At 41.3% G+C, this 24,544-nt stretch overlaps 1 protein-coding gene across 1 annotated transcript in view; it reads left to right on the top strand.

Moving 5' to 3' along the window:
* The first annotated feature begins 6,631 nt into the window (after nt 1-6,631).
* Nucleotides 6,632-24,544, top strand: part of LOC126354754 (corticotropin-releasing factor receptor 2-like) — a 310,840-nt gene continuing 292,927 nt past the window's right edge. The window contains exon 1 of the mRNA XM_050004635.1: nt 6,632-6,735. Within this exon, the coding sequence (XP_049860592.1) occupies nt 6,715-6,735 (21 nt within the window). The 5' untranslated portion in view covers nt 6,632-6,714. The remainder of the gene's footprint in view (nt 6,736-24,544) is intronic.

The following is a 24,544-nucleotide window of genomic DNA, read 5'->3' as shown; positions in this document are numbered from 1 at the left end:
AAATTCAATGAATGAACGAGCCATTATTATATCATTCGAGGCTGGTATTTCTTTGCATTCTAGTTGAAAACACCAGTCGTAAACTATTTCATCACTTTGGCACACCTACCACAACATTTACCACTTTCATACCGCTAGACTCTGGTTATTCGTCATGTTGGACAATTTTTTTAATTTCCACATTCTGCTCTGATATTTCTAAGCGTTTCTTCGTAGCAGTGAGGCACATACGATTTTCTTAATGTTAGTTCTTCTGTTGTTTCAAAATTTGTGTATTTCGAAGGAAAATCTCTCAGTGCTGAACTTCTCGATTTATATAAATAAATATTACACGAAAGAAAGGTGTTGCATAAATCTGCATAATATTCAGAACTCTTTGCAACTTGGGTATACAAAGAGGAAGTTGCTCCACCTAAAAGAACTTCTCTAGACGTTGAATGTGAAGCGGCCATTCTATGTTTACTACCTGCTAGATGTTGCAGTATTTGAAATTGGTGGTCTGCATTTAATCTTAATACTGATAATATGACAATGCACGCGAATTTTCGTTAACTTTAAAAATGATAAGAAAGAAAAGTGACAAATTATTTGTTTTAGCAAAGTTATTTAAAATATTTATTTTCAAAAAATTCTACAACAAATTTATTTTTATGTGAAACGGAATTTTGTATACAAACCAAGTGCGCTGTTTCGGAAATTTAAGTCTCTGTTGCAGTTTCTCATTTATAAGAAAAAAAAATAAAAAATAAGTAATACTGTTGCACGTAAAAATCCGTTCTTACTTAAGACAGTTTCAACATGACACGGGTTTCCGATATCAGTGCGTCTGGATAATTCAGTTCTTAAATGTGCCTGAAATTTTACTTACAGACGTCAAGCGTCTTATTATCTCTTCTGCTAAATTGGGTTTGAGCTGAGGTCTTTTTGAATCCTATGCCTTCCTTTTGTCACTTTTTACCATTTTTTTCTTACCTCCCCGATTCTATCACTGATATCCTTTCACTTTGAATTTTAATCCCGCTCTTGAACATATCTTATTTCCCGCATTACTTCTTCGATGTACAGATTGAATAGTAAATTCGAGCTCTTCGGTCTTGGCATTCTACTCTTATTGTCCCCTCTTGGTTCTTGTAAATACTGTATATTGTCTGACTTTCCCCATAGCTTACCCCTATTTTTCTCAGAATTTAGAACATCTTGTACCATTTCCCAGTGTCGAACGCTTTTTCCAGGTACACAAATCCTGTGAACGTGTCTTGATTTTCCCGCTGTCTTGCTTCCATTATCAACCGCAACGTCAGAATTGCCTCTCTGGTAACTTTACTTTTCCTAAAGCCGGACTGATCATCTAACGCTTCCTGAATTTTCTTTTCCATTCTTCTGTACATTATTCTTGTCAGCAACTTGAATGCATGAGCTATTAAGCCGACTATGCGATAATTCTCGCACTTGTCGGCTGTTACTATCTTCGGAATTGTATGGAAGATGTTTTTCCTAAAGTCTGATGGTATATCGCCTGTCTCATACATTCTACTCACCAATGTGAATAGTCGTTTTGTTGCAACTTATCTCAATTATTTTAGGAATTTCGATAGAACGTTATCCTTCGCTTTTGACTTATTTGTTCGTACGTCTTGTAAAGCTCTTTCAAATTCTTTTTCTATATTCCCTATTTCCTCTGTCGAATTCTGTTTCTTCTTCTAACATGTCATCAGAAAAATCTTTCCCCTCATAGAAGGCTTCAATGTACTCTTTCCACCTATACGCTCTATCATCTGCCTTTAACAGTGGAGTTCCCATTTAACTCTTAATGTTACCGCTATTGTTTTTAATTTCACCGAGGGTTATTTTGAGTTTCCTATATGCTGAATCCGTCCCTCTCACAATCATTCCTTTTTAGATTTCCTCATAGTTTATTCATAAAGCTATTTTGTCTTAGCTTCCCTGCAGTTCCTACTTATTTCGTTCCTAAGTGACTTGTATTTCTGTGTTCCTGAATTTCCCTGACGATTTTTGTGTTTCCTTCTTTCGTCGATCAGGTGAAGTATTTCATCTATTATCCATGGTTTCTTCACAGTTGTCTTCTTTGTTCCTACCGTTCTCCTTCCAGCTTCTTTGATTGCACTCTTTCGATATGTCCAGTTCTCCTCAACTGTGCCGGCAACTGCGCAAGTCATTATCGCAGTGTCTATAGCCTCATAGGACTTCAAAAATATCTCTTCATTTCTTAGTATTTGCCTATTCAACCTCTTGGCGACGTAATTCTTCCTGACTAGACCTTAAATTTCAGCCTTCTCTTCATCATTACTAAATTGTGATCTGAGTCTATATCTGCTTCTGGGCACGCTTTACAATCAGATATCTTATTTCGGAATCTCTGCCTGAAATCTTCCCCTATCTCCAGGCCGTTCCAAGTGTACCACCTCCTCTTGTGATTCTTGAACAAAGTATTACCTAGCGATGTGGCACAGTGCTTAGCACATTAGACTCGCATTCGGGAGGAGGATGGTTCAAACTCGCGCCCTGATTTATGTTTCCCCTTATTTCCCTAAATCGCTTCAGGCGAGGATTCTTGCTTTGAAATTTACGTATTATCCTGATCCTTGCAGATGTAATTTTTGTTCATAGTAGGGATTAACAAAAAATGGCGAAATTATGGGTATTTGACAAAAATATCATTTTTGGACCCCTCTTTTTTGGCAAAAAAAAAGAAACTAAATAGCAACATAAAGAAAATAGGCTACGATGAACTAAATAGAATTCAGTTTGCTTCAAGGGAGAACATAAATCATTAAAATTGGATGGAAATTGAAGCGTGGGCGACGACAACCACGCGAAAAGATGGTTTTGACAAGAACCTGTATGAAGTTTGACAAGTTTTTATCCAATAAACAAGGGACAAAGGTTGCAAGTTACGGGATGTCATCGATGCCTGGTTCATAATCACTATCGTTCCGGCTAGCGGATGACCGCTTTCTGCTGCTTTGACCTGACAGACCTAATTTTCGTCCTCAAAACCCTTTTAGTCACTGAGCGCATCGCCACTAGCATTTCCATCATCACAGAATCGGTGCATTTCATAGCCGATTTTGACTTGGAGGGTATCTGCCACGTGCATTAATTTAATAAGCATGGGCCAAATTTGAAGCTATGTTCGTTTCGGTTGGATGATATTTCTGGAGCTTATCTGCAATTGAACTATTGAAAGTTCCGTTCACATTCTGAGTAAAACCGGCCAAGCAACGCTCCAGCAAATCAGGCTTACTCATAAAAGTGAGCACCTCGCTGACGCAACGAGTGGAGCGTGAGAGCGGAACCGGTTGTCTAACGCCGAGGCCTGCCGTGCAAGCTCGGCTTCAAACGCTCACAGAATCTATACTTTTTGGAGTTGGCGCATAATATTTTGGGGACCAATTCATCAATATGTACACTGTAATTCTGTGATAAAAAAGTTTGGAGTTTTTTTCCAACCGTCACGCTGTCGTTCCCCTTTAAGAGCGCAGTTGCAGACAACGCGATATTACCGTCATTAAAGGTTATCACAGCGTCACAAAAAACCAAACATAGAGTTTTCATTCCTAAAAGACTCATTCGGGTTTTGCGTTCGATGATGGAGACATGTGGCAAGATGGTCAGGATGAGCCATCTCTCTATACAGGGTGTTACAAAAAGGTACTGCCAAACTTTCAGGAAACATTCCTCACACACAAATAAAGAAAAGATGTTATGTGGACATGAATCCGGAAACGCTTAATTTCCATGTTAGAGCTCATTTTAGTTTCGTCAGTATGTACTGTACTTCCTCGATTCTGATGATCAAATTGTAAATTTTCACAATCATTATGTGTGGGCTAACGATAATCCGCACACAATTGTGCACTCACGTCATCAACGCAGATTTTCTGTGAACGTTTGGGTAGGCATTGTTGCTGATGTCTTCATTGGGCCCCATGTTCTTCCACCTACGCTCAGTGGAGCACGTTATCATGATTTCATACGGGATACTCTACCTGTGCTGCTACAACATGTGCCTTTACAAGTACGACACAACATGTGGTTCATGCACGATGGAGCTGCTGCACAATTCAGTCGAAGTGTTCGTACGCTTCTCAACAACAGATTCGGTGACCGATGGATTGGCAGAGGCGGACCAATTCCATGGCCTCCACGCTCTCCTGACCTCAATCCTCTCGACTTTCATTTATGGGGGCATTTGAAAGCTCTTGTCTACGCGACCCCGGTACCAAATGCAGATACTCTTCGTGCTCGCATTATGGACGGCTGTGATACAATACGCCATTCTCCATCGCTGCATCAGTGCATCAGGGATTCCATGCGACAGAGGGTGGATGCATGTATCCTCGCTAACGGAGGACATTTTGAACATTCCGTGTAACAAAGTGAAGTCACCCTGGTACGTTCTGTTGCTTTGTGTTTCCATTCCATGATTAATGTGATTTGAAGAGAAGTAATAAAATGAGCTGTAACATGTAAAGTAATTGTTTCCGGACACATTTCCACATAACATATTTTCTTTCTTTGTGTCTGAGGAATGTTTCCTGAAAGTTTGGCGGTACCTTTTTGTAACACCCTGTATATTGGTATAATAGCTTCCATCACTGCAGGTGGCAAGCTATTTCTGTGCCTAAATTGTTCTTCTGCAACCGCTGCCTGAGCTTTGCACTACTTCAACCATAAATCAGCACCAGGTGGCCAAATGCAATGTATAGATGTACACTACTGGCCATTAAAATTGCTACAGCACGAAGATGACGTGCTACAGACGCGAAATTTAAGCGACAGGAAGAAGATGATGTGATATGCAAATGATTAGCTTTTCAGAGCATTCACACAAGGTTGGCGCCGGTGACGACACCTACAACGTTCACAAACACCAGTTGAACGGCGTTGCCTGGTGAAACGTTGTTGTGATACCTCGTGTAGTAGGAGAAATGCGTACCATCACGTTTCCGACTTTGATAAAGGTCGGATTGTAGCCTAACGCCGTTTCGGTTTATCGTATCGCGACATTGCTGCTCGCGTTGGTCGAGATCCAATGACTGTTAGCAGAATATGGATTCGGTGGGTTCAGGAGGGTAATACGGAACGCCGTGCTCTATACCAAAGGCCTCATATCACTAGCAGTCGAGATGACAGTCATCTTATCCGCATGGCTGTAACGGATCGTGGAGCCACGTCTCGATCTCTGAGTCAACAGATGGGGACGTTTTCAAGACAACAAACGCCTGCACGAACAGTTCGACGACGTTTGCAACAGCATGAGCTATCAGCTCGGAGACCATGGCTGCGGTTACCCTTGACGCTGCATCGTAGACAGGAGCTCCTGCGATGGTCTACTCAACCTGGGTGCAAGAATGCCAAAACGTTATTTTTACGGATGAATCCAGGTTCTGTTTACAGCATCATGATGTTCGCATCCGTGTTTGGCGACATCGCAGTGAATGCAAATTGGGAGCGTGAATTCGTCCTCGCCATACTGGCGTATCACCCGGCGTGATGGTATGGGGTGCCAATGGTTACACGTCTCGGTCACCTCTTGTTCGCATTCATGGCACTTTGAACAGTGGACGTTACATATCAGATGTGTTACGACCCGTGGCTCTACCCTTCATTCGATCCCTACGAAACCCTACACTTCAGCAGGATAATGCACGACCGCATGTTGCAGGTCCTGTACAGGCCTTTATCGATGCAGAAAATGTTTGACTGCTGCCCTGGGCAGCACATTCTCCAGATCTCTCACCAACTGAGAACGTCTGGTCAATGGTGGCCGAGCAACTGGCTTGTCACAATACGCCAGTCACTACTCTTGATGAACTGTGGTATCGTGTTGAAGCTGCATGGCAGCTGTACCTCTACACGCCATCCAAGCTCTGTTTGACTCAATGCCCAGGCGTGTCAAGGCCGTTATTGCGGCCAGAGGTGGTTGTTCTGGGTACTGATTCCTCAGGATCGATGCACCCAAACTGTGTGAAAATGTAATCACATGTCAGTTCTAGTGTAATATATTTGTCCAATGAAAACCCGTTTATCACCTGCATTTCTAATTGGTGTAGCAATTTTAATGGCCTGTAGTGTATCATCAGTGGATAATTCGTGGAAGAATGTAGCCCACACTGCTGTTTTTCGTCCCTTGCAGGTCTTCTGTACTCGTATTGTTTCTTAATGCCATTCGATAATATTGCTGGAGCTCATCAGTGTCTGTAAGTCTTCGTTTGCCATTTAGAGTCTCCACACAATCCACGTGCAATACCGCCATTTCTGTTTACGCTGTGGATCCAGCCTCTTATCACGAGTAGTGACGTGAATTGAAGGAATAAAGAGCAGAAACTTTGAAATGATAAAAAAAAGTGGTGCATCAAATTATTCAGGATGGATCAAATAATAGTAAGGGATAATAATCTGAAAATGTCACTTTTCGACCAATTTCACCATACGTCCTCACCTGAAGATCGCAGCTGTTACACGAAATGACAGCTCGCTGCGCGTTATCGGGTTACAACCAGAAACCCGTGCGTCCACAGGAGCGTCGCGGTGCGTGCGTGACTGCGCATGCGCGGAGCTGCTCGGCTCCCTCCCCGAGCTGTTGGGCCGCCGCTACACTACGGGCAGTCGACGCCTCTGGCCGCTGACTGCAGGAGCTACGGGTAGCCACCAGCAGCTGCTCCCGCTGACACCGCTGCTGACACGGACATGTCTCGCCTGCTGACCGCGGTAAGTCGCAGCGCCGGTCACGCCTCTTTGCGCTCACTGCTCCAGCCTTCTCTCTTTCATTCTTTCCTTCAAATGTTTGAGCGTATCGAAAGCAAGAGTCTGTACAAACCGGTTGATCAAAAAGCCAGTATAAATTTGAAAACCTAATAAATCACGGAATAATGTAGATACAAATTGACACACATGCTTGGAATGACATGGGGTTTTATTAGAAGCAAAAAAAATACAAACGTTCAAAAAATGTCCGACAGGTAGCGATTCATCTGATCAGAATATCAATAATTAGCATAACAAAGAAAGACAAAGAAAATATATTCCTTACACGAAATGCTCAATATGTCCACCATCATTCCTCAACAATAGCTGTAGTCGAGGAATAATGTTGTGAACAGCATGGTAAAGCATGTCCGGAGTTATGGTGAGGCATTGGCGTCGGATGTTGTCTTTCAGCATCCCTAGAGATGTCGGTCGATCACGATACACTTGCGACCTCAGGTAACCCCAAAGCCAATAATCGCACGGACTGAGGTCTGGGGACCTGGGAGGCCAAGCATGAAGAAAGTGGCGGCTGAGCACACGATCGTCATCAAGAGATCTTTCACGCGTCTAGCAATTTTTTTGGTTCTAATAAAGCCCCATGTCATTCCAAGCATGTGTGTCAATTTTCACCTCTCTATCTACATTATTCCGTGGTTTTATTGTTATTATTTATTTTATGGTCTTCATTGGACCACCCTAGTAAAAAATACAAAGTTGTAAACACGTTTTTACACAGGGGTACAATTTGGCTCAACAATAATTTAATATGATATTTAGGTAATATAATTAAGAGTCTATTCTTATATGAAAGGTGTTTTTCTCTTCTTTCTGCCCAATATTTCTTCATTCTTTCAGATATTTTCTTTCTTTCTTCATCTGAGACCCCTCTTCCTGTACCCCTTTTATTGATTTTCATTTGTAGTCTGGTTTGCGGGTCTTGCAGTATTCTGGTTTTCTCTGTGTTGTTTATTAGGTCATCTACTGTAATTTGGAGTTCTTTTATATCTTCCTTAACTTCTGTGATCCATTTAATGTTGCTCTTGCTACTCCACAATTTTTGTATTATTTGTTTACTAATTCTGTTTTCTGGAGTTCTCATCAGATGTCCAAAGAACGAGATGCGTTTCTTCCTGATCGTGCTCATGACTGGTTCTATTTTCTTATATACTGTTTCATTTTATTCCGTGGTTTATTAAGTGTCCAAATTTATACTTACTTTTTGACCACCCGGTATTACAGAACTGTTATGCGTCTCAATTTTCAGAGACAAACGAAGAATGCGAAATGGACAAATGGGTTATTAAATTGATCAGGGTGAGGTCTGGTTTTGGTCAAGAAACAAAAGATTTATTTGCTTCAAAATAATTGGAGTAAATAGGAAGAAGGTAGTGATTTGAGGAAATGTGAAGTATTTCAGTAACAGCTGGTGCAGTCTACGTAAATGAAATGTCAAAAAGTTCATCTTTTCAGCATATAGCTATTTTGTGCATAAAAAGTTGCCTTGCTGTTTTATTTAAATATATTATATTTCCAAATTTATGAAAAAAACTTCGTCAAATGTTACATGAAGTGAGTTGTCTGAAAGTAAGAAATAAAATAAGTTGGCCAAACACTATTTCTTTCAAAAGCTTTTTATGGTACAATCGCAACCGGTTTCGGTATGCAAAGGCCATTTTCAGACGCTAGGGGGAGTATCTGACGAACAAGTGGTCAAGCACGCATTGTCAACTCATGAACACTTGTTCACCAAATGTGGCCCATAACATCTGGAGATGGCCTTTGAAGGCCGCAACCGATTATGACTGTATCATAAGAAAGTGCCTTGAGTGAAAAATACAAAAAACAAAAAAAATCACGACTTACGATGATAAGTCAACCATCGTCTGCGCAAGCTCTGAAATGGCTCTGAGTACTATGGGACTTAACTTCTGAGGTCATCAGTCCCCTAGAACTTAGAACTACTTAAACCTAACTAATCTAAGGATATCACACACATCCATGCCCGAGGCAGGATTCGAACCTGCAACCGTAGCAGTCCCGCGGTTCTGGAATGAAGCGCCTAGAACTGTTCGGCCACAGCGGCCGACTCTCCGCTAATGGAATGTCGTTTCTGCCAATATTGTTACATAGTGCCATTTTGTACAGTTTATGCACAACACACGTACACAATACGTACTACAATACTCTTCGTAGATATGTTTATTATGCCTTGAGTTTTTGGAGCTGCAATCCACTGCTCATGATTTCAAGCATGATGCAAAGGCGCGTCAAATGACCACAATCAAGATGCCGCACTCACTTACTCTGTAATGTCTAGCTTCAATTAAACGAATATCTTCAGTAGGCCTATACAGATGCAGAAATACAATGTTCAACATTATCTTAAACGCTGTAGATGTAAGGTTTCGATGAAAGAACGTTTACGAAAGTTATAGTCACAGTAAACGACTATATGGAAGGTTACTCGGTGCAACAACAAAAAAATAATTTAAAAAGAAATATAATTTGGTGTATTACGGAAGTTTGTCATGTCTTGAGCGTGTTTGTTCCGCGTAGGAGAGCGACCAGCTGCGAAAGATGTCTCAGAAAACGTGTTCTTAGACTGCCCAGAACAGCATAGAAATTAACGGAAGGATCAGTGGACATCTGTCTACATAAAGAAGATCAGCGATTTTTCTCTGATCTTGTCGCTTGCGTAGTACGAGAAGATATGAGGACGTGACAAAGTAAATATTTTGTTGATCAGAATAAAGACTATATCTTTCTATTTTGTTGACATTTTAAACATTGTTATAGGCTGAAGACCAGCAACCGTTCGTTAACTTAATTACAGAATGTACGTATAGCCATCTCGGCTGAATAAAACTGTTGTCAAATTGACCATGGTTTCGACAGCTCTAAGGTGGTCTTCATCAGAATACAAATTATATAGGATTCCCTGGCTAAAAATTACAATATAATTAATAGGATTACTTCCATATACTGTACAAGCAGTGTACTTAAATGTAATTACAGCAGAGGTGAAAAACATCTGAGCAAAAAAGCTCGTGTCAAAATGAAATAATCACAAGAATAAAAATTAAACTGTAAAAATATAACATATTTGTCAGTTGGAATAAAATGTTCCATCAAAACACAATGGCAGCCACGAGGTGGCTTAGAGCGTAACAACTGCACCAAACCGCCGCTACTTTCAGATTAGACTGCTAACAGGCCAAGGCAGCCACGAGTTGGACACGAAAACAGATTCGAGCCACCTAGCAAGAAGTGATCGAATTACAGACAAGAGCAAATTAGGCGCTGTATAGACAGTTTAACATTACAGGCAATATCAGAAATCAGTACATGAAAATTACAGCATACCGTAACGGTCTTATTTTATAAATGAAATGTAGTTCAAATGTACATAAAAACGTAAAACTGGAAAGGAAAACGATGTTTAAGAGACTACATTGAGGAAAGTATCGCCACTCAGGCCATTTTTAATTAGCAGTTCTATACTTTGAAAAAAGTTTTTTTGCGTAATTGCAACTGTTCATTCAGAATGAGACCGTCCTTCAGAGATAGGTGTTTAAAAATCTCTAACTCTTCTAAGATGTTAAGCCTAAAGCCTTTTTTTGTTCTCCGACTGCAAGATCTGGACGTCTTTTACATCTTTAGGAGTATGCCGTGTGATTAACAAATGGTCAGCGAAAGTTGAATTATGAACATTGGTGCCTTTTCTTTTTTGACGACAAGGGTTTGCTTAAATCTTGTCGCAATAGCTTGGTCAGTTTGGCCTATGTAATAGGCAGGACAATTGCCGAAAATAATTTTACAGACACGAGAATTATGCAGAGGGGAAAGCGTAGGTTTCAAGTTATGTATGATATTACTTTTTAAAGAGTTATTAGTGGAGAAGGCTACTCTACAGCTATATTTTTTTCGAAGTGAACGCTGTATTCTATAAGAAATTGGACCCAGAAATAGTATGGAGAAAATTTTTTTCTTTTCATTAGGTTCGTTATTAGAAAGGCCTAGGGTAGTGACTCTCTTATTGGTTTTCCTTCTAAAAATAGTATCTACTATACAAGGATCATAGCCATTATTGGCAGCCACAGTTTTAAGCAGATTGCTTTCAGATTTGAGATTTTCAGAAGAAAGGGGTGTGGAGGTGGCTCTATGTATAGCTGAATGAAAAAACGCCGTCTTATGAGAACGCTGGTGTACTGAGGTGAATGGAATAATTTGATCAGAACTGGTTTCTTTGCGGAAGATATTGAAGCTAACTTTGTCATCTACTACCGTAAGAGTGAGATCTAGAAAATTCAATTTCCGGAACTCATTTTCGCTTTCACAGGCGAAAGAAATATTTTCATGAAACTCGTTGAACATATTAAAAAGTTTATCAACACCTTTATTAGGCTTTTTGTGTATGATGAAAATGTCATCGACGTACCCAGCATATGAAAGAATGCTTACAGTTGATGCTGAAAAAATACTGAAAAATTTTACTTCTAAAAAATTAATGAAGACATCTGTAGGGAATCCTGCTAAGGCGTTCCCCATTGCAAGTCCAGTTAATTGCTGATATAGTTTTCCATTAAATTCAAAATAATTGTATTTTACTACAAGACGAAGTAAGTTCATGAAGTCGGTGATTTGTTCATCAGGTAAATCTTTTTTGATAGAACGTAAGTTATTTTCTACTATGTCGAAGGCTATAAGTACCGGCACATTTTTGTAAAGATTTTTAGTGCCAAAGGAAATTAATTTCCTATCTCTATCAGAGTGAACGTATTTAATTTTATGAAATAAATATTAACTATTGGAAACAGAATAATAGCTATGGAAAACCAACGATTATTCCAATATATCTTCCAAGAATTTGGCTAAGCCGTGATAAGCACTGTTCATACTATTGGAAATTGGGCGGATCGGGTAGTGTTTTTTATGGATTTTAAACTGAGTTCGTAACTTAGGCGGCTGCGGATTCATGTTGATTAACTGCTTTTTATGGAAAGGTTTAAGAAGATCTTTGGCATCGTCAATAGCAGTTCTGACTTCTTTCTGCAAAATTGGCGGGGGGTCCTCATGAGAATGTCCTGTCTATAGCTCATTAGACATGAAAATAAAGTAAGCAAAATGTAATGCCTTCTGCCTGTAAAATCAGTGATAGTATATTCTATGACAGAGTTTTAAATAAGACTGACATTAACTCTACAAAAGCGGAGAGGTCGCTACTAGAGAAAAGTTTAAGTATAATGTCATGCCTCAGGTATCCAGACAAAATGTACTTGAAAAGTTTGTTGATTTAAAATCAGGCCTAGACAGCTTAAAAATGGACAGTTTCCATCAGACTAGAGTAGCACATGAAATTTGTTATATTGTGAGGAAAAACCTAACCAATTCTCGTAGTATTGTTAATTCTGATAAAATATAATTAAAACTATAAATACCAATCTTGTAGGAAAAGACGCTTTGGTAACGAATGCTGATAAGGTTCATACCATTGCCATTGCTAGTAAACAAGAATATGTTGCAGAAACTCTACAGTTCTTTCAGGAAAACGAAATTTCCGAGCTACATGAGGACCCCAACTAAGTGAAAGGCAGTTTGTTTCTTGCCATACGCGCTTCACTTCTCTTATATGTAAAGCATCTTCAGTGGCCTGTAGTTCAAGTTTCTTTTTATACATGGGAGAAATGCATTATGTAGTAGTTACAATAGGATACATTTTGACACACTTTTCTTTTGTTTTTCACATTAGAATTAACTTTTATAGCACAAATTTTATGAAGTGGAATTATCGTTCAGTGTTACGATTTCCGGTGCTGTTAGCCGATATGTGCGGTCCCGGAGACATGTTCACCAATCCCAATGCTCCAGTAGGCTTGAAACACAAGCATCAGTGTGCATCACAGTTGCAGGCAGTCAACACGGGTTCGGACAAGGTGAGCAGGGCTTTACTCGTAAAGCTGTTTTATTAAAAAAGCAGTAGTGCTCGAGCCATTCGCGAGTATCGACGCATTAAAGAATAAGGAGAGATCCTCTTTCCACACTGGGGGTGAAGAACATGTTTCGAATGTTGGAATTAGCTGGATATTTGTGAACTGAGTCTGGGAGAGGCCAACGGCTAATAGTACCACAAATTATTGAAGAAGTTACTGTTACCATGGTTGAGAATGTTGAGCGCAATGTGCGCTGTTGAAGCACTGCACGAGCTATGTCACGACAGCTGAATATTCCATTGTCAACCTTTCGAAAACTTGTGAAATGGTGTCTAGTGCGGTTCCAGGCGCTTGAGCATACAGATGGTCGTCACAATGATGCAAAATTTGCAACCCGGAACGTAAACATGGCACGAAATTAAATTAAAATACTAGGGTTTTTCGGAAAGTAAGGAACAATCGGTCGCAAAATGGAAAATACAGTGAAAATCTGATGAAGCTATGCACAGATGCGTTGGGCACTGCGTGTAGAACACCTGTTGATCGCATCATGTCGCTCTTTTCAGTTCTGAGCTCACAGTGACAACGTAAAGATGGCTAGAATTTAGCGTCTCCCACCAAGTATGACGGCGTCGCTAAAGATTTCGCCTGAAGTTGTGCAATCCACATAACATAACTGTTTATGCGGTTCCGGTGGTCTCGCGGTTCTAGGCGCACAGTCCGGAACCGTGCGACTGCTACGGTCGCAGGTTCGAATCCTGCCTCGGGCATGGATGTGTGTGATGTCCTTAGGTTAGTTAGGTTTAAGTAGTTATAAATTCTAGGGGACTAATGACCACCGCAGTTGAGTCCCATAGTGCTCAGAGCCATTTGAACCATTTTTTTGTTTATACAGTTCGTTCTACACGACAGTTCTCGGCCGCCGTCTTGCAGGGGCAATGAATATGCTCCTGCAGCGTTTCCGATTTGTAGTGTTTGATCACCCACGATACAGCCCGTAACTGGCTACCAATGAGGTTCACCTCTGCTCAGATGAACCACTGCCTATGAAAATAATATTTTGACACAGACAACGAGCTGCAGTCCGGAGTAGAAAATTGTCGAAAAGCACTGGCGGCTGTCTTCTATAGCGAGGCAACTGAAAAGTTGGTACAACGCTACGACATATGTCTAAGTCTGAGCGGCGACTGTGCAGAGAAGCAGCTGGAAGGTGTATCCAGCCGTTGCAAATAAAACAGTTTTGATTTTCACTGTGGTTTCCATTTCGCGACGTATCGTTCCTTACTTTCCGAATAGCCTTTCAACTATTAATTCGTTATTTCTGTTTCGCATGTCCTAAAAAATGTTTCCACAATGTTTCGTTGCCGTACGATTACTCGTTTTTCGTGGAGGTCCTCTCAAGTAGCGAAAGTTTAATTGGAACCACACTATACACGAGCGTCCTTGCCTGGCCTCTCAGGAGACCGTACCTCAACACTACTGAGTACATCTGGGACGGCATGGAGTGAGGTGTGCCCATCTTGGACGCACCGCTGACCAGTCTTCGTGAGTTGTGGGCGGTAGTAAAGATGTTTGCGCATCAGGACGTCTCCTCAAAGCTTTATTTCGTGCAGAATTGGTATTACTCGCCGCCGCCAATAGAGCGAAAGGGGCTGCTAGAAGGTTGTAGACAGGTGTGAAGTGCTGACATTTGTCACAAAATGTTGTTCTTTATGCGTCGTCATAGTCTGTCGCACACTGAAAGAAAGTAGAATAAGCGCCAAATATAAAATAGTTTATTTTAAAACTTATCGTTAATTTTTCAGTCTCAGTTGCACATTTTATGCAATATGATCTCCTTGGGTCATCTTCAGATCTGCGTAGTTGCGTAAGCAACCCGTCTTATCTGTTTGGAAATACACATAAGAAAACAGTATTCTGATATGTAGTTCCATATAAAGCTGACGATTGCAGCTTTTCACGTCATAAAAATAAATATGCAGCTGAGACGAGAAAATAAACGTCGAATTTTAAATGCCAACAGTTGCGGAACATCTCCTGACTAATATGTCAGCATTAGGAGTAGTAACATAGTTTACCCTTGCTTTGCAAAATACGTCGAGGTAATGTGTTTCTTGTCTTGAAAATGACCAGGCAGGAAATAGTAGAGTTTTGAGGGGAATTCAATGTTTTGAAAACGTTTTAGTAAATCCAGGACCATGCTTGAGTCTGTTCGTCATACATAGCAATAGTTTGCGAATTACCCGCCTGACGGACGGTATTTCTCAGTTTTACTAGACAGAATGAATCACCTTTAACCTTAACTCCCCTCGTCCAAAAAGGCGTTGGAAGACCCAACGGCACCGACCGACCGCCGTATCATCCTCAGCCAATAGGTGTTGGTGAAATAGGATATGAGGGGGCATGTGGTCAGCACATCTCTCTTGTGGAGGTTATCAGTTTCCGAGACCGGAGCCGCTACTTCTGAGTCAAGCAGCTCCTCAGTTACCAGGGCTGAGTGCAGCCCGCTTGCGAACAGCGCTCTCGGAGCCAGACGGTCACCCATCCAGGTGATAGCCAAGTCCGACAGCGCTTAACTTCGGTGATCTGACGGGAACCGGTTTCACAGCTGCGGCAAGGCCGTTACCTAAAAGCTAGACACCATCTCTTTCGTGACGAGTTCAAGATACTGAAACGAGGTGCTCGCCCTGCGATAGTACGAAATGGACACGTAATTTTCTTTTTTTTTTTTTTTTTTTTTTTTGCGTTTAGTCCACTCAACTCTCCAACACCCAAGGTACTGAGTCTAGTGTCGTTTTTAAAATACAACGGTGTGCTTATTTAACGGCTTAGGAAAGCGCTTGAAAACAAGAGTTTTATTTTTATTTATTGTATTTGCTGCCATTTACATATGAGCATATCTTGTTATTACGACAGGTCGTATTTTCACGATATGAAATTGTAAATGTACAGAATGTGAAACTTACTTGATTATTATTATTTTTTATGCTATTTAACAATTTTGCAGCTTTAAATAATTATAGACTTAAGAGTAAGTAAGAAACGGAAAATCTGAAAATTAGCGATTTATGCGTGGAAGATAGGAATTTAGGGAGGTAGAAAAGAGGCTATGACATAACGTAATGAGGTATTATCAGTTAGGAAAATTTTTCTAAAATAACCATATTCTTGCAGTTAAGTAGGACAAAAAAAATAGAAAAGTAAATTCATTTGGAATAGAGATCCCACCACCTAGCTATCTGGGGTGTTAGGGTGCGTGAAATTATAAGAGCCTGTCATATTCGAGGTGCCGTACAAAATATATCTTTATATTCAGTTGAAAAATGTATGTGTACAGACGTGTATTTGTTTTGTGTTTGTGTTACACTTAGATTACATATGTTAAAGGTTATATGCGCTTTTCACAGGGCATAATAGGTACATTATTTGTGTATCTTTGAATTCTTTATTTCTACGGGTTGTGTGCACGGTGTTTGTGTTGTGGGTAACGTAAAACTTTATCTCAGCTTACTAACCAATCATATCACTTTAATTGCAGGTATTATGTTGGTTGGTTGGTTTGTGGGATTGAAGGGACCAGACTACTATGGCCATCGGTCCCTTGTTCCATAAAAACTAAAACCACCCGAAGAGAATAAAAAACGAACAACAGGAAAGACAGCAGACAAAACAGGACATGAAATACTCTGACAGAGACCAGACAAAACAAATTAAAACACACAGGTATTATGTTGTCCAAGGTTAATAAACGAAGAAGAGTACAGCGATGTAACTCTTGTTAATGCTGATGCTGAAGATTTTCGACAAACTATCCGAGAAATGTGCTAAACTTGAAAGGAAAGACGGCTGAAATCGGCTGTCGCTATGTATGAGCCGCATAATGGGGCTCCCATGCCAGGCACCGTTACTCTACGCAGCTAGAAGGCGGGCCCACACTAGTGAGGTGAAACGTGTTTCCTCCGGGTCCTATCTCATAGGACAAAGATACACTGTCACACAGGTCGTTGTAAGTGGAACTATGTGATAACTTCTAGCATATGTGATAACTTCTAGCATACCGCCAGTTTGGATCTGTTTCAAATGTGTAACACGATCGTGAGGCCGCTCAGAATTGTGTTTCTTGCTTTGGGGCGGTACGCATATTCGTGCTTTCGTTCGTCTGGCGGCGCTGCTTTTCCTGTTTCTCGCCGTGCAGCAGCGGTCGTTTTCGAACTTCCTAGTCCACTATTTTAATATGTCGACGTTATAGTTTAAAAATGCTGTGTGTCCATTCTTTTAAAACCACGAGATATCGCAATTTTACACTAAATTAACCACAAATTATGAGACTTCTCGTTTATTCAGAAAGATCTCTTTTCTTTCGGACATGTCCAAAAGAACAGATACCATTTTCATATATATATATATATATATATATATATATATATATATATATATGACCATCTTCTTCTGTGCGGATGCACAGTGTCCGAACTCTTACGGGAATCGGCAGTAAAGCCACGAGTAATGAGTGTAATGGGCAGGTGCGCTATGAATATAGTGCGGGACAATAAGTTGCGAATGTGGGTCTCACGTGAAGTGTGCCAGAGATAAGTCCCTGCAGTCGCACTGTTCTCTGTGTCCTCAGTGGCTCATACGGATAGAGCGTCTGCCATGTAAGCAGGAGGTCCCGGTTTCGAGTCCCGGTTGGGGCGCACATTTTCAACTGTCCCCGTTGCCTTGTATCAACGCCTGTATGCAGCTAAGGGTATTCATTTCATTGTAATTTTATAAGCGACTTTGACAAAGGGCACATTATTATTACGCAGAGTCCGTGAAAGAGTATCTAGAACGCGGCGAAGCTGGTCGAATGTTCGCATGCTACTGTCGTCAGCATCTACGAAAAGAGGTAGGAGGGCAGTGAATCTACCACTAGGCCCTAAATGGTTCAACGCCCACGATTCTTCACAGAACGTGGGGTTCGGAGGCTTGTCTGCTCTGTAAAGTAGGATAGATGGTGGTCTGTGGCATCTATGCCGGGAGAGCACAATGCTGATGCACGCACAACTGTTTCGGAGCACACCCCTCATAGTACCTTGTTAAACACGGAGCTCCACAGCAGACCACCCCTATGTGTTCACATGTTGACCCAACGACATCGTCAGTTACGATTGCAGTAGGCACGGCACCATCGGGATTCGACCGTCGATCAATGGAAGCGTGTCGGCTCTTCGGGTGAATCTCATTTTTGCTGCACTTGGTCGATGGCCGTCTCGCCCTCATCGAAGTGAGTGGCAGCTCGAAACATGCAGCGCGCCACGGGCGCAGATTGGTGGGAGCAGTGTGTTATCGGAGACATTATCCCGCGCTTGGATGGGAGCTGTGGTAGTAATCGAAGACACGCTGACAGCTCCAAACCACCTGCATCCCTTCATGCTTGATATCTTCTCCGACAGCGGTGTCACCTTTCAGCAGTATACCTGTCCGTGTCTCTGAGACAGAACCGTGCTACGGTGGTTTGAGCAAACGTTATAGTGAACTCACGTTGATGTATGGGCGAGCAAATACGCCTGATGTAAATCCCAGGAACCCACCTGGGGCGCTATCGGGAGTCATTACCACGTATGCAAATCAGCGGCCAGTTATTTACGCTAATTACGTGAGATGTGCGTAGACATCTATACTTCAGTTCTTTTATCTTGGCAGTTCGCACATGACCGCCCAGACGCGGGAGATTGCTCAGTTGACAATTGCACGCGCCAAGAGAAGCAGTCCCATAGTATAGTTTGCGAACTTACGTTTATGAAGTAAAGCCACCACGGCCGCGTTAACCCTTTCGCCGCTACAGAGATGTGCTCCCAGCATTCCGCGCTGTGCGCGATTTTGTCATCAGTGCACTGCTCGCCTGTGCAGACACATGGTGTTTCGACTGCTTTGACACACTTTATCATACAATTTCACAAAAACTATTTGGCCCAAAATTTTTATTTTTACACATCTTCTTGACTGATACCTTCCCCTCGTAAATGACTTAATTTTGTTTCGATGTTCAACGCAGTTATTGTGCAGCATTAGATGTAGTAAACTATTGCACGAAATTTTGGTGAGTTTGCAGAGGTAGAAGTCCATAGCGCATACTTACAGTATGGTCGATTTTAGTTGCTACTAGAAATTTCAAGAAATTACATTCAAACGAATATAGTTCATGAAGTAAGACACTTCGATATTGTTTTTAAATAAAGAAAATATTAAGCAGCGAACAAGGTTTGAACTTAGAACCTTTCGCTTAGACACCAAACGCTTTAACCATTACGCTAACGCAGCTTTTTTTTCTTCTTTTTTTAATCTCATTTTGTTCGTTAGCGTTCGTTGCAATTGTTCATGGCGGACGTACACTGACGTCCATTGAAGTTCGTTATTGATCCATTCACTCAGTTTTTTTATTGCACCGGGCAGCTAACCCTCTGACCGAACACGCCGAGCTACCGTGCCGGCTGGAAATTTTACACTCGAAGGAAGATGTGAACCAAGGACCTCTCGTTCCGCAGCTCGTCATTCAATATATCTCCGGGAGGACTTTAAAACAGCACGCAAAATACCGACAAACACTGTTGTTATGACTATGAATTACTCACGTTTCGTCGAAGTACAACAGGGAGTAAACAAATACCGCTGTTCTTTATTGCGAAAAAGCGGTTAGTGAGAATAATACAAACACCTTTCCTTGCTATCGCCTGAATTAGGAGACTTATTGCTTGTTTGCTTTAATTAATTAATAGAATATGAAGCAATTGGTATAAAGAATGCTTTTTACAAACTTTCTATAGCAGAAAGTCTGCTATCATGACATTGCTTTCGTTCAGTTACTTTATTTATGACTGAACGTTTCTAAAACTGAAGACACTCGTCCGTGTTGTGCACTGCAGTCGAGCTCTGGCAATGTCGTTCTCTGTTCATTGGCTGACTGTTTTGTGACGTCAGATGCGCAGAACGAACCTAAACTCGGCTGCCGTCGTAAATGACGCGTACTTTAGTGGTACATTCCTACACAAACCTACCAACAAACTGTCGTATCCCTGATACCCAGTATTCCGTTCCAAAGGCGGACAAACAAGCTATTAAGCTGGCGATAATAATGTTTTGGCTCATCATGTATATGAACAGCTGTTTATTGCGCCTGTTTCATATGTAATACATCTTACGATATTGTGTTGATGGTAGCATAGCTTGTAGAGTCGAACGTGAGCCACAGGTGGTACATGCCGGCGGATGGGAAGATATAGCGCGAGCCACCGGTGGTACACGCCTGCAGGAACGTCTTGAATGAACAGCTTTAGGAAACTAATAAAGGGTGAAAGCTTTGATACAACGATGGAGCTTAAGACCACCACTTGGCGGTGTTTATAATCAGCAGAAGGCGATTCCGGCTGCCTTTCGTTTCTTGGATATTTCTGCGAAACGTTTCTAAGGCAACATTAACAACTGTTAAATCACTGAACTATTCAAATGATTTTGAATGCCGTACATAATAAAAAAAGAAATAAAAACGAAAAAGCAGTGAACAAAGTGTGTAGTGGAGCGATCACTCTGTTGTAGATATAATTCAAAAGCCAAGATCGTTTAAATACTGTTTACTGGATAACCGGTTTCAACACACTAAATGTGCCATCATCGGACTTGAATGTAGCTTAACATTTATAAACCATTTGGATATAACGATACATGAAGCAGAGCACCTGATATAACATCATTGTCATAAAAATAAGAAACAACGACATTCTATCAATGGAGTGAGTGATTGATTATTTTGTAAAACAATTTTGTTTATTTATAGACGCAATGACATTCTTATGAAACAGTCATAACTGGTTTCGGCCATACAATGCCATCTTCAGATTTTAAAACAATAAAAAAGAAAATTTATATTAAAACCTAAAAATAAGTGCAATATTTAAGCAGGCTTATTAGTAATCTAACTGAATCTGTGCGAAATACATATCTAACATTCATGGTGGTGTCCGTTTGTTCTATATCGTGTCTGCCTACCACTTTCGCGCAAGACGCTCTGAGCTTGTTTTTTGGGGAATTGACTAGTTTGAACCTGGAACCTGCTCCTGGTAAGGAGACGCCAGACCACACATTACATGTAGAATTCAGAAGAGTTCAGTGAGACTAGCGATGATACAACGAAATACTTAATTAGATATGACAAATTTAGTATTAATATGTAGGTCAAACGTATATAAAATTTAAAATTACAGAACAGATCGTTAAATCAGTTCAAAAAATGTTCAGATGTGTGTGAAATCTTATGGGACTTGACTGCTAAGGTCATCAGTCCCTAAGCTTACACACTACTTAACCTAAATTATCCTAATGACAAACACACACCCATGCCCGGGGGAGGACTCTAAACTCCGATGGGACCAGCCGCACAGCTTAAATAAGTGAAACAACATTTCAGAACATGGAGAAAACAATTGCTAAACGATTAGACATTTTAGAACAACTGGAAATGTAAGTTACGAGACGCAGAGAACCTGCCAAGCTCCTCAATGAACAGAATGAATTTGCAACAGAGGCATACTTTAACATTTATGACGATCTGTTCACCTGAGCGAATCGTTTTTACTACACACGTGCTTCAGCTGAGGATGGAGCCTTCCGGCGGTCAAGTACTGCACTGTGTAGTGCGGGCCGCAGCGGCAGATGTCAACAACCTCTAAGGCGGAGGAGCGTGCCAGCCCCCTGCAGCAGGTCACTACACTCGCCGTTCTGCCCGTGTCGTCCGTGCCGTACTAACGGACAACGGCATAAACAGGCAACAGCAGGAAATACAGCGCCACCGGGCGTCAGAAATACACTCTGCAACTGCTGCTACTATTTTCATTTATAGCAAAATTTTCTTCTTGTTCTGAAATGTTATTCCGCTGATTTAACGATCTGTTCTGTAATTTTAAATTTTATATACGTTTGACCTACATATTAATAGTAAATTTGTCATATTTTAGGCTTTTGAGAAATAAAGACCATCTTATGGAGAACGCGCTCAGCTAGTGCAAAGAGTGTGAACAAAATCTAACAACACCCAACAGTGTATTGAAATAACAATGTCACCATTCTTCCAAACATTCCCATCCAACTCCCTCGAGCATCTCGGCCGTACTTTCGTATGGCCTATACCGACCTTTTGCCTTAAAAGCAGCGCATCTCGTTACTTTCTGAGCCTTCCTAACGCTGGAGTACTTCTCTGGGATTGGCAGCATTAGCATCTCGAATGCTATTTAATTTACAAATGCACCGCACTCTTCCAGAATTCCTCCAATGAATGCAGTTCTTCTATCTTCCTTACCACTGATTTAACGTGTTCGTCTCTTGTCGTACCGCTTCTTAGTTCCTAAATTCTTGAATGATGTGACTCACTCTAGATCTCACGGCTCGTCTCGTTATCTGACACGATACTGTTGTTTCTCTTTGTTACCGCCGTTGTCTTGTATTAATCATCATTCAAAGAGAGTTATCATTCTTTAAACCGAGTGGAAATTTCGTGCAGTTTTTCCTGTATTTATGCACGATCTACTAACTGCAATATTTCCTTGTAGACCACAGCATCGTCAGCGAACCGCCTGATTATTGTTATTTTTTTTTTGGAGGGAGGGAGGGGGTGCTTGGGTCTTCAGTCTTCTGACTGGTTTGATGCAGCCTTTCACGAATTTATCTCCTGTGCCAACCTCTTCATCTGAGAGTAGCACGTGCAACCTACTTCCTAAATTATTTGCTGCATATATTCCAATCTCTGTCTCCTTCTACAGTTTTTGCCCTATACAGCTCCCTCAAGTGCCATGAAAGTCATTTCCTGATGTCTTAGCAGATGGCCTGTCGTCCTGTCCCTTCTCCTTGTCAGTGTTTCCAACATACTCCTTTCCTCTCCGATTCTGTGCAAAGCCTCTTCATTCCTTACCTTATGAATCCACCCAATTTTCAACATTCGTCTTTAACACCACACCTCAAATGCCTAGATTCTCTCCTGTTCCGGTTCTCCCACAGTGTGTTTCACTATCATACAATGCTGCACTGCAGACTTACATTGTCAAAAATTTGTTCCTCAAATTAACTACTATGTTTGATTCTAGTAGAGTTCTCTTGGCCAGGAATGTCCTGGCCGAGCGGTTCTAGGAGCTTCAGTCCGGAACCGCGCTAGTGCTACGGTCGCAGGTTCTAAGCCTGCCTCGGAATGGGTGTGTGTGATGTCCTTAGGTTAGTTAGGTTTAAGTAGTTATAAGTTCTAGTGGACTGATAACCTAAGAAGTTAATTCCCATAGTGCTCAGAGCCATATGAACCATTTGAACCAGGAATACCCTTTATCCCAGTGCTACTCTGCTTTTGATGTCCTCCTTGCTCCATCCGCCATTGGTTATTTTGCTACCCAGGCGGCAGACTTCCTTAACTTCATCTATTTCGTGACTATCAATCCCGGTGTTAAGTTACTTGCTATTCTCATTTCTGCTACTTCTCATTACTTTCGTCTTTGTTTGATTTACTCTCAGTCAATATTCTGTACTCAATAGATTTTTCATTCCATTCATCAGAACATGTTATTCTTCTTCACTTTCACTCAGGATAGCTATGTCATCAGCGAATCTTATCATTAATACACAACACCTTGACTTTTAATTCTACTCCTGAAGCTTTCTTTTATTTCCATAATTGCTTCTTCGATCTACAGATTGAACAGAGGGGTGAAAGACTACATCCCTGTCTTACACCCTTTTTAATCCGAGCACTTCATTTTGGGTCGTCCAGTCTTGTTATTCCCCCTTTGCTGTTGTGCATATTTTATATTATCCGTCTCTCCCTATAGCTTAGCCCTATTTTTCTCAGAATTTCGAACATCTTGCACCATTTTACATTGTCGAAAGATTTTTCCAGGTCTACAAAACTTATGAACGTGTCTTTATTTTTCTCTAGTGTTGCTTTCATTATCAACCGCAACGTCAGAATTGCCCCTGTGGCGCCTTTACCATTCGTAAAACGAAACTGATCGCCCTCTTATAGCACCTTATGTTGCTGCTAATCCTATCCGGTGAATGGTGTGTGTGTATTTTGGTAGTTAAAACTGCCGTTACTCTGCCTAGGGTTATACCCCATGATCCTTCACTCTCTATTGCACGTTCGCTGCCAACGCCCCTGTGATTATACATGGCCCGCCACTGTACGCCGTGGTAAAACGGCGATAACCGCGAAAACACAACAGCTTAGCCGCTCCAGCTTCCGAGCCACGCTGAGTAGCGGGAACTGTAAATAGTGTGCCATCACTGTCAGACGGCAGCCGGTTACTGTCAGCGCCGAAACCGCCGTTTAACTGCCTGTCGAATAACAGGCGTGCGCCATGGGTGCAGAACTTGTGCCACGAAGCGATCATCGTACTGAACCAAGTGGCAGGGTGAAGGATCTTCAAGCCTCTTTCTTGTCCAGGTACCCACTGCGTATTTCAAATTTTATGGCTCTACAGCGTTTCAATGTAGCAGAAGAAAGTGTGCAAATAATGTGTAGGTCATTTCACAACGATATTCTACATTTATTGGTGCTACAAGTGGAAAACAACAACAAGAAAAGAAGAAACGTAATTTACATTCTTCTAGGTCTAGTCTCACAAGGATAGAACAGGTAGTCGGCCGCGGTCTCACGATGGAAACCATCCCAGTAGTCTATTCGCCGGAAGTAATATAGAGAAGCCACGTGAAACCTAAATTAATTAGAAAGACAGATGAGGCCTTGTGCATCCACCCTCCCGAATACATGGCTTGTTTGTTTAAAACAGTGCTACCTCTTCCGGTTTATGTGAAATTGAAATATGAAC

Source organism: Schistocerca gregaria, chromosome 3 (assembly GCF_023897955.1).
Source record: "Schistocerca gregaria isolate iqSchGreg1 chromosome 3, iqSchGreg1.2, whole genome shotgun sequence".
Classification (NCBI taxonomy): domain Eukaryota; kingdom Metazoa; phylum Arthropoda; class Insecta; order Orthoptera; family Acrididae; genus Schistocerca; species Schistocerca gregaria.
The sequence above is the reverse complement of the archived record's forward strand: the minus strand, read 5'-3'. Positions and strand labels throughout refer to the sequence as shown.